The sequence below is a fragment of the Alosa alosa genome, chromosome 5 (assembly GCF_017589495.1).
Source record: "Alosa alosa isolate M-15738 ecotype Scorff River chromosome 5, AALO_Geno_1.1, whole genome shotgun sequence".
Lineage (NCBI taxonomy): Eukaryota > Metazoa > Chordata > Actinopteri > Clupeiformes > Clupeidae > Alosa > Alosa alosa.
Window position 1 is genome coordinate 32,742,058 of NC_063193.1, and position 14,396 is coordinate 32,756,453.

Consider the following 14,396-nt stretch of genomic DNA (forward strand, 5'->3'; position numbering starts at 1 on the left):
ACAAGTAATAGTGCCATATAGTGGGCTTATTTTATAAAACAATTACAATGGTCGGAAGACTGAAACACAGCTACATCAATAACATCAATGCTATGGAACGTTTGGAAAAACAAGGGATTTGTTGTTATTGTTGTTGTTGACACAAATATAAACAAAGGGGGACAAAAACATATAATAAACCTATAGGCTAGAAAACAAACTTCTGAATATATATTTAAATTATATGTATTTGCATGTAGTAACATATATTGCGATGTGCAATATTGACAGCTTGTTTTAAATTGAACACCTTGAATAACTGCCCTTGGGGATGAAACAGGTTAAGCCCTATTTGTGATTATAACAAGGCGTTGTATGGTGTTGGGTGATTTAACACATATTGTAAAGCAGTGGTCCCCAAACTACGGCGCGCCACTTCATTTTGGGTGGCCCCCCAAAACATGTCCGTGGTAGGCTATATAGCAACCAGCCCGCACGGGAGTACGACATCGTCAAACCAAAGATTGTTAAGGCGGAGCAAGATATTTCATCAGGAGCCACTTCCGGGAACCCGGATCGCACGGGGGGGGGGGGGGCAAAATCCCCCTTTATGCAGAGCAGAGGCAGCGACTGCTCCATTGAAGTCTATGGGCATAGCTCAGAATTTTACCACATATGCTAAGGTCTTGGTTCTATAGAGTTAGGAATGTGAATTTCGGTCACGTTTTCATGATCCTCAAACCCTTCTGAACATTTCAGGTACATTTTTAGCATTTTTGAGCATTCCAGTCTGGAGAAAATCGACTTTATGTCAGGTGTGCGCCGGTTATTTATGCCGCTGCTGTTGGCCGGTTGCAACGTATGCTCATCAATACGTCATCGACACGCCTCTTTATGCAGACAGGATTCGATCCCCATTTCGCGCCCATAGACATGAACTACGACGAAGTATCTTGCTCCGCCTTAACCATCTTTGGTCAAACTATAACCTCCGCAATTCCCCCATTCATTCTCTGTGGCGAGTCTTAACAGTACACATGTAATACTCTTTTTGTCCACTGGTGGTTATTTTGGCGCTGTTTCGCGTTTGCCATCAAAAACGGATTGAAATGTAGGCCTTCCTGCAAACAATGTAAGAGGCCTATGCTGACTGCATCAGTGCTCAAAGTATTGTACAAGTTTATCAATTAATTGTTAATAACTAACTAACTTCTATTCAAGTCATCTTTCTGGGATAATTATTTCTATTTTGTATTCACTCGTTCAAATGTTCATAGGCCTAAAAGAGGGCACAAGTTCAGGTGAGTGAAAGTTAGAATGGTGGTCATTTCAGACCACTTCAGCGCTTCTTAAAATTCTCATAGTTTGAGAACTTTACATTTTCAGAGTTCAGCGTTCACACATTTTTAATAAAATATACTTGTTTTGGGAATGCAAAAGCCTTTTTATTAGTATTATTTAATTTGAGTTACGTATGATGGCAATATAAACACAGCTAACAATGGTATTAAATTGCAATAGCCTATAGATTAAATGTAATGGAATATTCAACTAAGGTAGACTGCTGTTGTTCACAGCACTAAGCTATTTATGGTTACTGATATACTCCGAGTCTCTGGCCCTCTCTTAGAGCCAGGCATAGTGAGCTGGCCCTCTCTTAGAGCCAGGCATAGTGAGCTGGCCCTCGGAAGAAAAGGTTTGGGGACCACTGCTGTAAAGCATAATCAGACTTTAGCAGGAACTGTCATGTGACTGACTGCCACTGCTAACACACTATTCTTATGAAAATATGATAATGAAATAATGATGCATATTTCAACAATTTGACATGTAGTATATTCACAGACATGAAGGGGTTATGGTGAAACTTTTCTAAATCAGTTTTTGTAGCTCAGTAAAATATACAACTTGTAGTGGCCGCAACAGTATGAAAAACAGTCTCAAGCAAAACAGGATGCAAAACAAACAGCCAGACTGAACCACTTCTGTATGTGTGTGGCCACTGTGAACGAGTGAATTAAAACGTGCAAGTGTCCTGAGAGCACCAACATAGAGCACACATAGGACTAATTTTAAGGTTACATTAAATGTAAAATTCCTAAATGTACAATCCAAAACACGTTTTGTCTAATTCAGTTTAGGATTGATTTCCCCTTTACAGCTGTACCTGTGTGTGCTTGTCTCTCTCTCTCTCTCCCTGTGTGTGTGTGTGTGTGTCTGTGTGTGTGTGTTGATGATCTGAGTATTTTAGAGTGCACTAAATGTAAGAGTAAAAGTACAGCTCTGGGTTAAATGAACTATTATCACTGGTGAACCTTACTGGACCTTACTACTGGGGCTGATTTAAAGAGGTTGCCAGATATGAGGCGCATACTACCCAGAATCTGCAACCTGCTCTCTGGCAACCACTTTATCAGGGACAGATTTGTGTCCTGCCTACATATGAATCTGTCTGATTTGTGGTCTTCATTCACTGAATTACTGGAAAGTGACTGAGCATTACTCCTCTAACAAGAGTCCTAGTACTTAATTGAGGCCGTATGTGACTCATCCAACAACCAGCTGTTGTCTTCACCTGCGGTCAGTACTCACCTTGAGAGTCTCTACAGCCTTCTTCAACTCCTGCAGCTCCTCTCTCTCCAGAATTCACTGAATTATGGCTAAACTCATCCCTAATGTTGTACTAATCTGAACTGTGTTTCAGAGGAGTTTTACTTATGACTGAACTGAATGAAATTAAACCTAAGCCAAAACCCAGGGTAGAGTGTGTGAGTGAATGTGGTCATTGTATCAGAGATGCTAAGGACAGAGTTCCTGCCCTGTGATCCACATATTCCGACTCTGTTGGAGCTGGGCGCTAGAGGAAGCTCGTCTCCTCGTTATCGTGTTTTAAGGAGAGAGTAGTCCACTCCAGGACTGGCCGTTGGAGCGGTCCAGACTGCAGGACAGGTCGTTGGACATGGACGTGTCACTTCCTGCTGATGTGTTTGTAGGAGACGGTGATGGAGACCTCCTTCCTGCTCCGCCTCACCTCTCAGTAGCAGCGTCCAGACACACACTATCTGCACAACACCTGGAGTCTGAGGATGGGGGCGCAGAGGATGGTGTGTACGTCACTCAGAGCTTAACACACACACACACACACACACACACACAAACTCAAAGTGTCTCTCTCTCTCTCTCTCTCTCTCTCTCTCTCTCTGAGTGTGTGTGTGTGTGTGTGTAACTCATTTGGTAAGACCTCATCTCTGGTTTCAGGTTCAGGAGGCAGAACACTCTGAACTTTAATCACTGAGGAGGAAAAGAAAGAATTAGTGTTAACCCTCAGAGTGTAGAAGAGTCTCAACATTCTCATTAATGAATAGCATGTGTACATTCAGACATTATAGAGGACATATCTGTCTCTTGTTGAGCACTTTAGTGAGATGGAGTCCTTGTTGCATTGATACTAGCAGGTTTGGGGTGAGGATGACAATATAACAAGTAAACAAAATATAATATCTGGAGTGTGGGTGGAGTTCTTCCCAACAAAACATTTCAGGAAAGAGTAGAATCTCACATGAAGTGCTGCTAGTGAAAGAGGCAGAGAATAGAAGCACCACATTTCATCAGATGAACTGAAAGCAGCACTTGATACATGCGTCACCATGTTGAGACTACCGTTCCTCTTCTGTTCATTCCAGATTTTCTTGACTGTGAAATCAGGTAAGGCTGCTTTCACATTTTTAACCAAAAACTGTACTGTATTGGTACACACACTGGGGATTCTGCTTGTGACATTTTGGTATTTACACATGAAAATTCTACCGCCTTTGTTTGGATAAGTGTAAGCTAGCGAATGTGGCATAATGATGGCTCTTCTCTTGGTTATTGCGAAATCTTAGTGACTCAGTTGAAACAGTAGAGGCAGCTGAAACAGAAGCATGACAGGAAGAGCTTCCTGGGGGGTTTTCTCTCATGTGTGGTAGTTCATTTTCAATCTCAAGGCACACAAGAAGAGGATCAAGAGGTAGAGGAGGAGCAGCCTGAGTTTGAATAAAAAATAACTTTCTTTGTAGAGATGTTTAGTCATAACTATCAGGTCTCAGATGACAAAATAATGATCTTATCATTCATGATATTCTTTAGCAAGTGAGGGGATCCTGGGTGAAAGTCTTGTGGTTAAGCGTTTCCATTTTCATGTGCAGAGTTCATGTGCAGAGTTCAGAGTTCATGAGCAGAGTTCATGTGCAGAATGCAGAGTTCATGTGCAGAGTTCATGAGCAGAGTTCATGAGCAGAGTTCATGTGCAGAATGCAGAGTTCATGTGCAGAGTTCATGAGCAGAGTTCATGTGAAGAGTTCATGAGCAGAGTTCATGTGCAGAGTTCATGTGCAGAGTGCAGAGTTCATGTGCAGAGTTCATGTGCAGAATGCAGAGTTCATGTGCAGAGTTCAGAGTTCATGAGCAGAGTTCATGTGCAGAATGCAGAGTTCAGAGTTCATGAGCAGAGTTCATGTGCAGAGTGCAGAGTTCATGTGCAGAGTTCAGAGTTCATGTGGAGAGTTCATGAGCAGAGTTCATGTGCAGAGTGCAGAGTTCATGTGCAGAGTTCAGAGTTCATGAGCAGAGTTCATGTGCAGAGTTCATGTGCAGAGTGCAGAGTTCATGTGCAGAGTTCAGAGTTCATGTGGAGAGTTCATGAGCAGAGTTCATGTGCAGAGTGTAGAGTTCATGTGCAGAGTGCAGAGTTCATGTGCAGAGTTCATGAGCAGAGTTCATGTGCAGAGTGCAGAGTTCATGTGCCTCCTTCTTTTCTCAGGCGCTCATTCTCTGTGGGCTCTTTCCACCCTCATCATTGGAGACACTCCGTTCCCAGAGTTCATCACAGTGGGGATGCTAGATGACATCCAAGTATTCTATTACGATTCAAATGTGAACAACTTGAGAAATCAACCGTCTAAACACACTGAATGTATTACACAAGAAGCTGCTAACCTTGTCTTCGGAGACCTGTATAGACGTGTAAAAAATATAGCCTTGTTCTCAAAACACCAACTTAACCTGACAGGTGGTAAGTGTGTGGTGCCTCCATTGAGATTTTGTATTGCTTTGACAGAGGAATCTACCCTGTGTCTATACTCAATAGTAAATAAAAAATAAAATAAATACATTTAAATTTGAATAGTTAGTTGTGCTGAAATGTTCATCGACATTGTGGCATCAGCTCTTGATGAATTTGGTACCCCCTTATTGCCAAGTAACCAGTTATGTTGAAAATTGACAAAAAGTAGAATTCCAACAAAGTGGTACTTAAATCCACAAGAACCTATCCCAGTAACACTTTAAGTGTTACTCCAGACCCCAGGGTTGATTTTCTGCATTAAAACAGATCAAATAAGCCGTAGACACAGTATTTTTTGTCAACCACTACAGAGCTTGCCCAGGTATACGCTATAGCCGCAAATCCCAGTATCGCAAGGATTCGTTGTACTGTCACGTTTAGTTAATCTATTATTCGTGCTGGGGTTGGAGGAGCTGGTAGGGAGAGTTGGTAACCGTTCTTAACAGTCTTCTGTAATAAACTCCAGGTTTGCTAGCTACGTTGTTGGTGCTTCGTTTTATGTGTAGGGACCCTGAGCAAGCTACTGACAAGGTTTGGTGCTGTTTTGAACAATATCACTGGTTAAAAAATTCTATTTGGGAAGCGTTTGGCTCACCGCCCTTAGCTAATCCACTGTTTGTGATTTGGGGCTATAGCGATAGTAGTGGGCTTGTAGTGGTTGATCAACGAAAAATACTGTCTCAATGGTTTATTTGATGTGTTTTCATGCAGAAAAACACCCTGGGGTCAATTTTCGCCAGAGTTACACTTTAATGTAAGTTTATTCACACACACATGCACGTAGTATTCCAAAGAATGTACATAAGCCTGAAATGTGGATGCATTTTGTTGTTCTTTCCCAAAGGAATACACGTCCAGCAGGAATGGTCTGGTTGTGAGCTATTAGACGGTGGCATCCCTGGTCCACTGCTATCTCGAGGTGCTTTTAACGGAGCGGATAACGCAGAGTGGCAGTTCAGTCTGCACCAGAAAACTCTACGGTCTGAAGGTTTATGGTCCACAGTGTGGAATCATATTGAAGCAAATACTCATGAGTTACTGTGTGCAAATGTATACGGCCCAGTTTGTATTAAAGCCCTGAAGAATTGCCTTCACATTAAGAAGAACGAGGTGATGAGAAAAGGTAAGTGATAGCTGTCTCTTGTGATTGACTTCTTCCCCAATAGAGTTGTGGTGACCAGTGAATGGACTGACAGACTGAGGGCGTGGCATGGATGCAGAGTCATGGCTGGGTCATAATATTAGTGCAATGGAGCTGGCATGTGGTGACAAATTGGTTTTGGGACTGATTGGTGTCGGTCACGGTTAATAAAGTGGCAGTGAAGACGGTTGTATTTAACAGGGATATGAAATGGGAGTGCAGTGCAGGTAGTTCAGGGGCCTGAGGTGTGGGAGCGCTGCATCCCACTGGACACAATTTATCTGTCTGTCTTTATGTGCTTGTGGGAGCGCTGCATCCCACTGGACACAATTTATCTGTCTCTCTTTATGTGCTTGTGGGAGCGCTGCATCTGACTGGACACTGTTTATCTGTCTGTCTTTATCTGCTTGTGGGAGCGCTGCATCTGACTGGACACTGTTTATCTGTCTCTCTTTATCTGTCTCTCTTTATGTGCTCGTAGGTGCAAGCTAAGTGATGATGGCATTATTTTTACTACCATATTTATCTGGAGACTCAGTCAGGACGATGGAAAATCAAGATACAGGCTTTTATTCTTTCAATGAAGTGTGACTGCACATCAAGGGAGAGGAACATGTTTGTGTCACCCCAGCAATGGTTTCACGAGTATTCTCTACAGAAACGGGAATATCCTTGACTTAAATATGTTGCAGGCAAAGAGGGGGGACAGGGACATGGCCTCTTGTAACACCATCAGGTCTGGTCACTCTTATTGTTCTTTAATTCAAACTTCCCCCCTTGCCTGGGATATTCTTCAGAGGCCTCACACACCTGGTGATAAGCAAAAGGTCCATAGACAGGCTCTCATTGAATTCTGACCATTCAAGGATAAACACAGGACACTCTCACAAATGGCCACAATAAACACACAGTACTGGCATAAGGCTGATTCACAATACTCTCAGTGATCCCTCTACCCAGTCCTACAGAAACACCTAGCCAGTTTCCTGCCTTTGGGCTTCAAAGAGCCAAGTGTCAGGGTCTGAAAAGGCCTAATATATGAGCTGGGCTGCATTCTGTCCCTTACATCTGGTTTGAAGTGTTGTTTTGACGTACATGAGGTCACACTTTTTGCAACGTTATCCCATCTTTGCGCTTGGGCCTCCCATCGATATATTGTAGATGGATGGCCTGACTAATACATTGTTAATCAAGATTTTGTTTAAATATCTTTGTTCTCTGGTGCTGTATGTATGTGTGTTATCTCTGGTGCTGTATGCATGTGTGTGTTATCTCTGGTCTGATGGAAGGCAGGGGCAGGGAAGTGTTCATGAGAGGTAGCCTCATGACAGAGTCATAAGATTATTGCTTTGTGCTATTATGACTAAATTTCATCCTCTGCAGTGAAGCCCAGACTCAGGCTCCTCCAAAAGACACTTCCAGACTCCAAAGGGGCCAAAGTGACCTGCCTGGCCACTGGTTTCTACCCCCGTCACATCAACCTGATCCTGCTAAGAGATGGTCAACCTGTGTCTGACCACCAGATCACTGGGGGGGAGCTGCTACCTAATGGAGATGAGACGTACCAGATGAGTAAGAGCCTGGAGGTCAGCGCAGAGGAACTACAGCATCACCACTACACCTGCACAGCTGAACACCTCAGTCTGGACAACAAGCTGGACATTGGCTTAGGTATTACCTGGATCTAGATGTCTGGAGTATGTTTTGTGTTGAGTTGCTTCAGTCGGCAAGTCTGGCAGATTGAGGGGACCAAAATGTTGAATGTTTAAAACCCTCAAGCCCCTCCCCCACTACCACCGAGCTCCCTCCCATCGAGTTTGTGCGATATTGTAACGTGCGAGAGGGGGGAAGGGGGGATCTGTGGTGTGTGCATGAACTGTGATTCACAGTCAGATCTCACACAGCCCTGCACTGATTGTACCAGAAGAACCGGGAGCTGTAGATTTTTGCAAAACAAATAACAGGCTCTAGGTGTAGGAAGGGCATTTTTTTCTAAAACCAGCTGTTGTTCTGTCAGAGCATAGTGTCGGTTTCAAGGATACAAGGATACAAGGAAGTTTATTGTCACATGCATATAGTTACTGGAAGTAAGAAATGCAGTGAAATTATGTCTGGTGTCAGCCTATTTGTGCATTAATGGGGGGGGGGGTAAAAAGTGCAGTAGAACAGGGGTTTAGTACATTAAGTGGCAAGGGCTGCATAAAAAAGGTGGGGGAGGATTGGGATTGGGTGGGGGGCACCAACAAGGAGCACCCAAGAGCAACAGGGGCAAGGAAAAACTCCCTTAGAACTCCCTCAGAAAGGCTAGGCAATCAAGGACATGGGTAGATAGATGGAGGAGAAATCAAAAATAGTAAATAAAAAGTTCTATGGAGATGTGCAAAAGTTGGAGAAAGTCAGATGTGTGTGTGTGTGTGTGTGTGTGTGTGTGTTTTGACGTGTGATGAAATAAGAAAATAAATAAAAGGTCTGTAGCATAGGGAGAGGGATGTAAAAGTGCTAAAAGTCATGTAGGTGTGTGTGTGTGTGGGGGGGTCATGAGTGCTGAGGAGTGAATGAGTGCAAAGTCAGTATAGTGTGAGTTCAGAGTTCAGATGGCCTGGGGATAAAAACTTCTCCTGAGTCTCTCAGTTCTGGCTTTGTGACTACATAGGCGTCTTCTTGATTTCAGCGGTAGGAATAATCCATTGTTAGGATGAGAAGAGTCCTTCAGAATCTTTTGGGCTCTTAGGAGTACTCTTCTGGAATAGATATCTTGTAGAGCAGGGAGTTGAGTTCTTATAGTATGTTCAGCTGAGCGCACTACTCTCTGCAGAGTACTACAATCTCTAACTGTGGAGTTCCCATACCAGGTGATGATGCTACCAGTTAGAACACTCTCAACCGCTGAAGTGTAGAAGGCCTTCATGATGGATGTAGAAACTTTGAATTTCCTTAGCTGACGAAGGAAGTAGAGTCGTTGTCTGGACTTCTTCAGAACATATTTAGTGTTAACAGTCCATGTTAAGTCTTCAGTAATGTGGACACCAAGGTATTTAAAACTTGTGACTCTCTCTACAGGTTGCCCTCTGATCATTAGTCGGGTGTAACTGTAGTTCTGCTGCTGCCTTCTGTAATCCACTACCATTTCCTTGGTTTTAGTGATATTCAGTGTCAAGCTGTTAGATTGACACCACTGTGCCACCTCATCAACCTTATCCAGGTAGAGCTGTTCATTGTTGTTACTAATCAGGCCCAAGATCACTGTGTCATCTGCAAACTTGATGATGGAGGTATGACTACTGTTGGCTTTGCAGTCATGTGTGTAGATGTTGTACAGCAGTGGACTCAAAACACAGCCTTGGGGAGCACCAGTGCTGATGGTTAATGTGTCAGATGTCAGACCCCCCACTCTAACCACTTGTGAACGGTTGGTGAGGAAGTCAAATATCCAGTGACACAGGGTGGTGTTCAGTCCTAAGGCCTTCATCTTTGTGACCAAGGTGAGAGGTACTATCGTGTTGAATGCTGAACTAAAGTCAATGAACAGCATCCTCACATAATTCCCATTCCCCTCCTCCAGGTGAGTTAAGGTGGTGTGCATGAGGTTTGAGATGGCATCCTCTGTAGACCTGTTGGCTCTGTAAGCAAATTGGAGGGGGTCGAAGGAGGCAGGGAGGGATGAGCAGATAATGTTTTTCACAAGCTTCTCAAAACACTTCATCACTGTAGACGTCAGGGCTACTGGGCGGTAGTCATTCAGACATGATGGACTTTTGTTTTTCGGTACTGGAACAATAACAGACTGCTTGAGGCAAGTAGGAACTGTCTCTTGAGCCAATGATGTGTTAAAGATATAAGTGAACACAGGAGCTAACTGAGCAGCGAGGGATTTCAAAACCCTGTTAGAAATTCCATCCGGTCCAGTAGCTTTTCTACAATTAACCCTCCTAAAGGCATTGCTCACATCGACCTCAGAGACACAGAAAGGTGCATCCTCATTTGCTTCACATGCTGCAGCTAGTGCAAGATAGTCTGTGTTTTTCATGTCAAAGCGAGCATAAAAAAGCATTAAGTTCATCAGGGAGGGCTTTACTCACATTCATCATATGAAGGGACTTTCTTTCAAAGCCAGTGATGGTTCGGAGTCCTTTCCACACTCGTGCTGGATCACCCTCCAAGAAATCAGCTTCAACTTTGTCTCTATAGCGCCGCTTAGCATCTTTAATAGCTCTGCGTAAACTATAAGATGCTGCTTTGTAATCCGTCATATCCCCTGAAATAAGCCCAGCGTTATAAGTCATGGTGCGTGTCTTTAATGCCGTTCTCACTTCTCTATCCACCCATGGCTTCTGGTTAGGGAAGCTTCGGATCTTTAGAGTTGGGATGATGGAATCAGTTAGCATATTGATGTAACTCAATGATACTTCCGTAAACTCATTGATGTCAGCAGAGTTCGTCTTGAACATCTCCCAGTCAACGTTGCTAAGGGCGTCCTGTAGCCTGGCTTCCGATTGGTCAGTCCAGCGCTTCGTTTCAGTGAATATGATCAAAAAAATATTGCCGACTTTAGCTTTAATGTTACTGTATTGCAATATTAATAATAATGTACAATAATAGTAATAAATACTGATAGAATACAAAATAATATTAATATTATTTTTTACTGTTGCTGGCAGAGCGTGAGTGGGATCCAGGAGCAACAACCATATTGTCATCTGTGACGGCTGTGGCAGTGTGTCTGGTTGGAGCCACCTGTGCCGTCATTATATGGTGGAGGAGGAGACGCACAGGTACCTACAGCACACCTGTGTTATCATTATATGGTGGAGGAGGAGACGCACAGGTACAGTACACCTGTGTTATCATTATATGGAGGAGGAGGAGACGCACAGGTACAGCACACCTGTGTTATCATTATATGGTGGAGGAGGAGGAGACACACAGGTACAGTACACCTGTGTTATCATTATATGGAGGAGGAGGAGACGCACAGGTACAGTACATCTGTGTTATCATTATATGGTGGAGGAGGAGGAGACGCACAGGTACAGTACATCTGTGTTATCATTATATGGTGGTGGAGGAGACGCACAGGTACAGTACACCTGTGCCGTCATTATATGGTGGAGGAGGAGGAGACGCACAGGTACAGTACATCTGTGTTATCATTATATGGTGGTGGAGGAGGAGACACACAGGTACAGCACACCTGTGTTATCATTATATGGTGGTGGAGGAGGAGACGCACAGGTACAGCACACCTGTGTTATCATTATATGGTGGAGGAGGAGGAGACGCACAGGTACAATACACCTGTGTTATCATTATATGGTGGAGGAGACGCACAGGTACAGCACATCAGTGGCTACTGTGGTTCTAACTGGCTATTTGGTTTGGACATCATTCAGACATCAGTGAGCTTGCAGAAGTGAACTGCTATGCTGGCATATTATAAGATATCACTAGAAAGTTAGTCACTATTGTGTTGTAGGTTACAAAAGCCTTGCCCTGTCCTTTATTGATAATGACTTTAATGTTAATACCGATTTTGCACAGTTTGGTACTAATCTCCATCGTTTTTTGGAAGCCATTAAAGTGCTAGTTCCATGATTATGCCAATCATTATATGGTCAAAAAAGTCATGAAAACATGTTTGGACTCTCTGTTGAACATCTTTCCCTATTTCAGACAGTTAAACGGGAATATTGGTCATAAAAAACAAGAGTATAGAGCAGTTCTGCACCTTTTGAAATGCAGTTTAGTTTTTTGGTGGCTGCAGTGAAATCAGGAATTACATGATATCATTCAAAACATCCGTTCAGACTTTGCTCTGTGTAATTCTGTGTAGTTCCATCTGCCCTTCATCTCCCATGCACATGTAAGAAGATAGCCTATAGTGAACCAGATGAACCAGTTAGATGAACTCATGGGTTTATAATGTTTTTGTGGTGTTATGTTCCGTATCCTTCACCTGTTGACTTGTGATGTATCACTGTATCATAGGTCAGGCCTCCCAGGCATCACAGTCGAGTACCTACACGTCTGCTCCAAGTGAGTAGCTCCTACTTACCTAAGGTGCACACACACACACACACACCTCAGCTAAATCGTCAGTGACTTGGACACAAACCTGTTATAGATTCTCTATATAAAAAAGTGGTGATTTCTTGTGGCTTGTCATATCCAACATAAATCATCTTACTCTGCATCTGTATTCCAACGCCGGATTGTTTGAGGGCAAAAATAGCTGAATGTATTTTATTGTGGTAGCAGTACTATGCACCTGCATCCCTTACATGCATGAGCTGCTGGATGCTGTACTGATCACTGAAGTAGACTTATTAGGATGCTGTACTGATCACTGAAGTAGACTTATTAGGATGCTGTACTGATTGCTGGTGCTTATTAGGATTATTAGGATGCTGTACTGAACGCTGGCGTTTATTAGGACTTATTAGGATGGCTTTACTGATCACTGGCGCTTATTAGGACTTATTAGGATGGTTTTACTGATCACTGGTATTTTATTAGGATTTATTGGGATGGCTTTACTGATCACTGGCGTTTATTAGGACTATTGGGATGGCTGTTCCCTTGCCTCTTGTTTGGGAGTTTGAGAGCCACATTTGGATTTGAAGAGGGAATGTAAATCATGAAGACGAACATGAAGATGTTGTGTTTGAACCAAACTGACGGCCTTTTTTTCTCTTCTCCGTAGGTGCAGATCTGGACTGAAGAGAAATGATGGAGCAAAAAACACGTCGGAAAGATGCTTCATGTCAAGTTCATGCAAATCATCTTTCAGAGATGCATTTAACACTGCTTGAGAATTGTACCTTTTAAGCTCATCCTTGTTTTTCTTCAATCTCAACCTTATTATTCATGAAAAGAATGTTCAAAGTTAAGATATGTTGAGATATGTTTGTGGTAAATAAAAACACATTTGCACTGTTTTTCATGTTGGCATGTTGCTGACTATGTTCCCCTATGCATGGAAAATGGTCATTTCACTTGCACAATTCATTTCACCAATTTAGACTCTTTTGAGCATTTGGCGTTTGTGGGTTTTGCTGCCCTTAGTGATTTGTGGGATAAAATAACAATAGAAAAGAGCAAATACAGGATCCCAATAGGAACAGTTTCGTTGCTTCAACTCCTGATGGACCTGGCGGAGGAAACTCTGCTCCGCGTTGTGGAGTCCTTTGACTCCGCCTCGTCCATTAATTCCATATCGGGACACCTCGGCGGCCATTATCCCTTACATAATGATCCATATGTGTAGCTTGGAAATCAAGGGTGTCTGACAATCCAGCAATGCTTTTTATTATTGTGGTTAGGCACAAGGAAATGTAGATACATTTAGGCTCATAAGTTTTTGAACTCATGCTAAAGTTGACGGCTAACGGCTCCCGCACACAGTTGCGTTCCGTCAACACGTGCCAGTGGGTGTTCCCGGCAGCAGCTATGCAAATGACTTAAGGTATAACCGTAATTTGATTGGCTGGTGCCGTCTGTTGTTCGCTTGTTTGTAATTTGGTTGGCCGGTGCCGTCCATCAGTGCAGCAACAGCTGAACTTCTCAACGCGAGCGACGGGAGCAACGCAACGGACCCACAATTCAGTTGGGCAACGATGACGTAAGCCCATGTAATGTGAACAGGATGCATCTCCAGCACTGCACCGCACGCAGCTGTGTGCGGGAGCCGTAACTGCAATAACACCATGCCAATGTCTGATTGAAGGGTATGATGCTCTTCGCATGGTAGTCTTTTCATCATTGTGGCAGTAAGAACAGCTGGAGCCTCAGGACTGATACATCCAATCAAACCCTTCTTCCCCCTCCTGTCCTGCTGATGCTTCTTTATGAGGATGCTATAGGAAACCACCTCACTCCACTCAACCTCCCAGTAGCAGCGTCCAGACACACCCTCTCTACGCAACACCTAGCTCCACCAATCATCAGGTCTCTCTGGGTGAAGAGGATATGACTGGAGCTCATCTCTCCTCTCCACCCACATACATAGTCATAGACCTACAACAAGCAGTGAAATGAACTCCTGAATCCACTCCAACTGTGCTTTCCCATAGTGTAATAAGTTATAGAATAAAAGTTAAGTTTAAAACATGAATAAATAAGAAGCTAAAATAAAGATACAAGATCATGGTTTGATTCAGGACACGCACCTCCCTC

At 43.3% G+C, this 14,396-nt stretch overlaps 1 protein-coding gene across 1 annotated transcript; it reads left to right on the plus strand.

Annotated features, from left to right (window-relative positions):
* The first annotated feature begins 3,296 nt into the window (after positions 1–3,296).
* LOC125294277 (major histocompatibility complex class I-related gene protein-like) lies at positions 3,297–13,141 on the plus strand. The gene is made up of 7 exons (XM_048242817.1): positions 3,297–3,684; positions 4,781–5,032; positions 5,928–6,206; positions 7,608–7,895; positions 10,883–10,996; positions 12,210–12,257; positions 12,925–13,141. The coding sequence occupies exons 1-7, from the start codon at positions 3,627–3,629 to the stop codon at positions 12,939–12,941; spliced, it is 1,056 nt and encodes a 351-aa protein (XP_048098774.1). The 5' UTR covers positions 3,297–3,626; the 3' UTR covers positions 12,942–13,141.
* Positions 13,142–14,396: the final 1,255 nt, after the last annotated feature.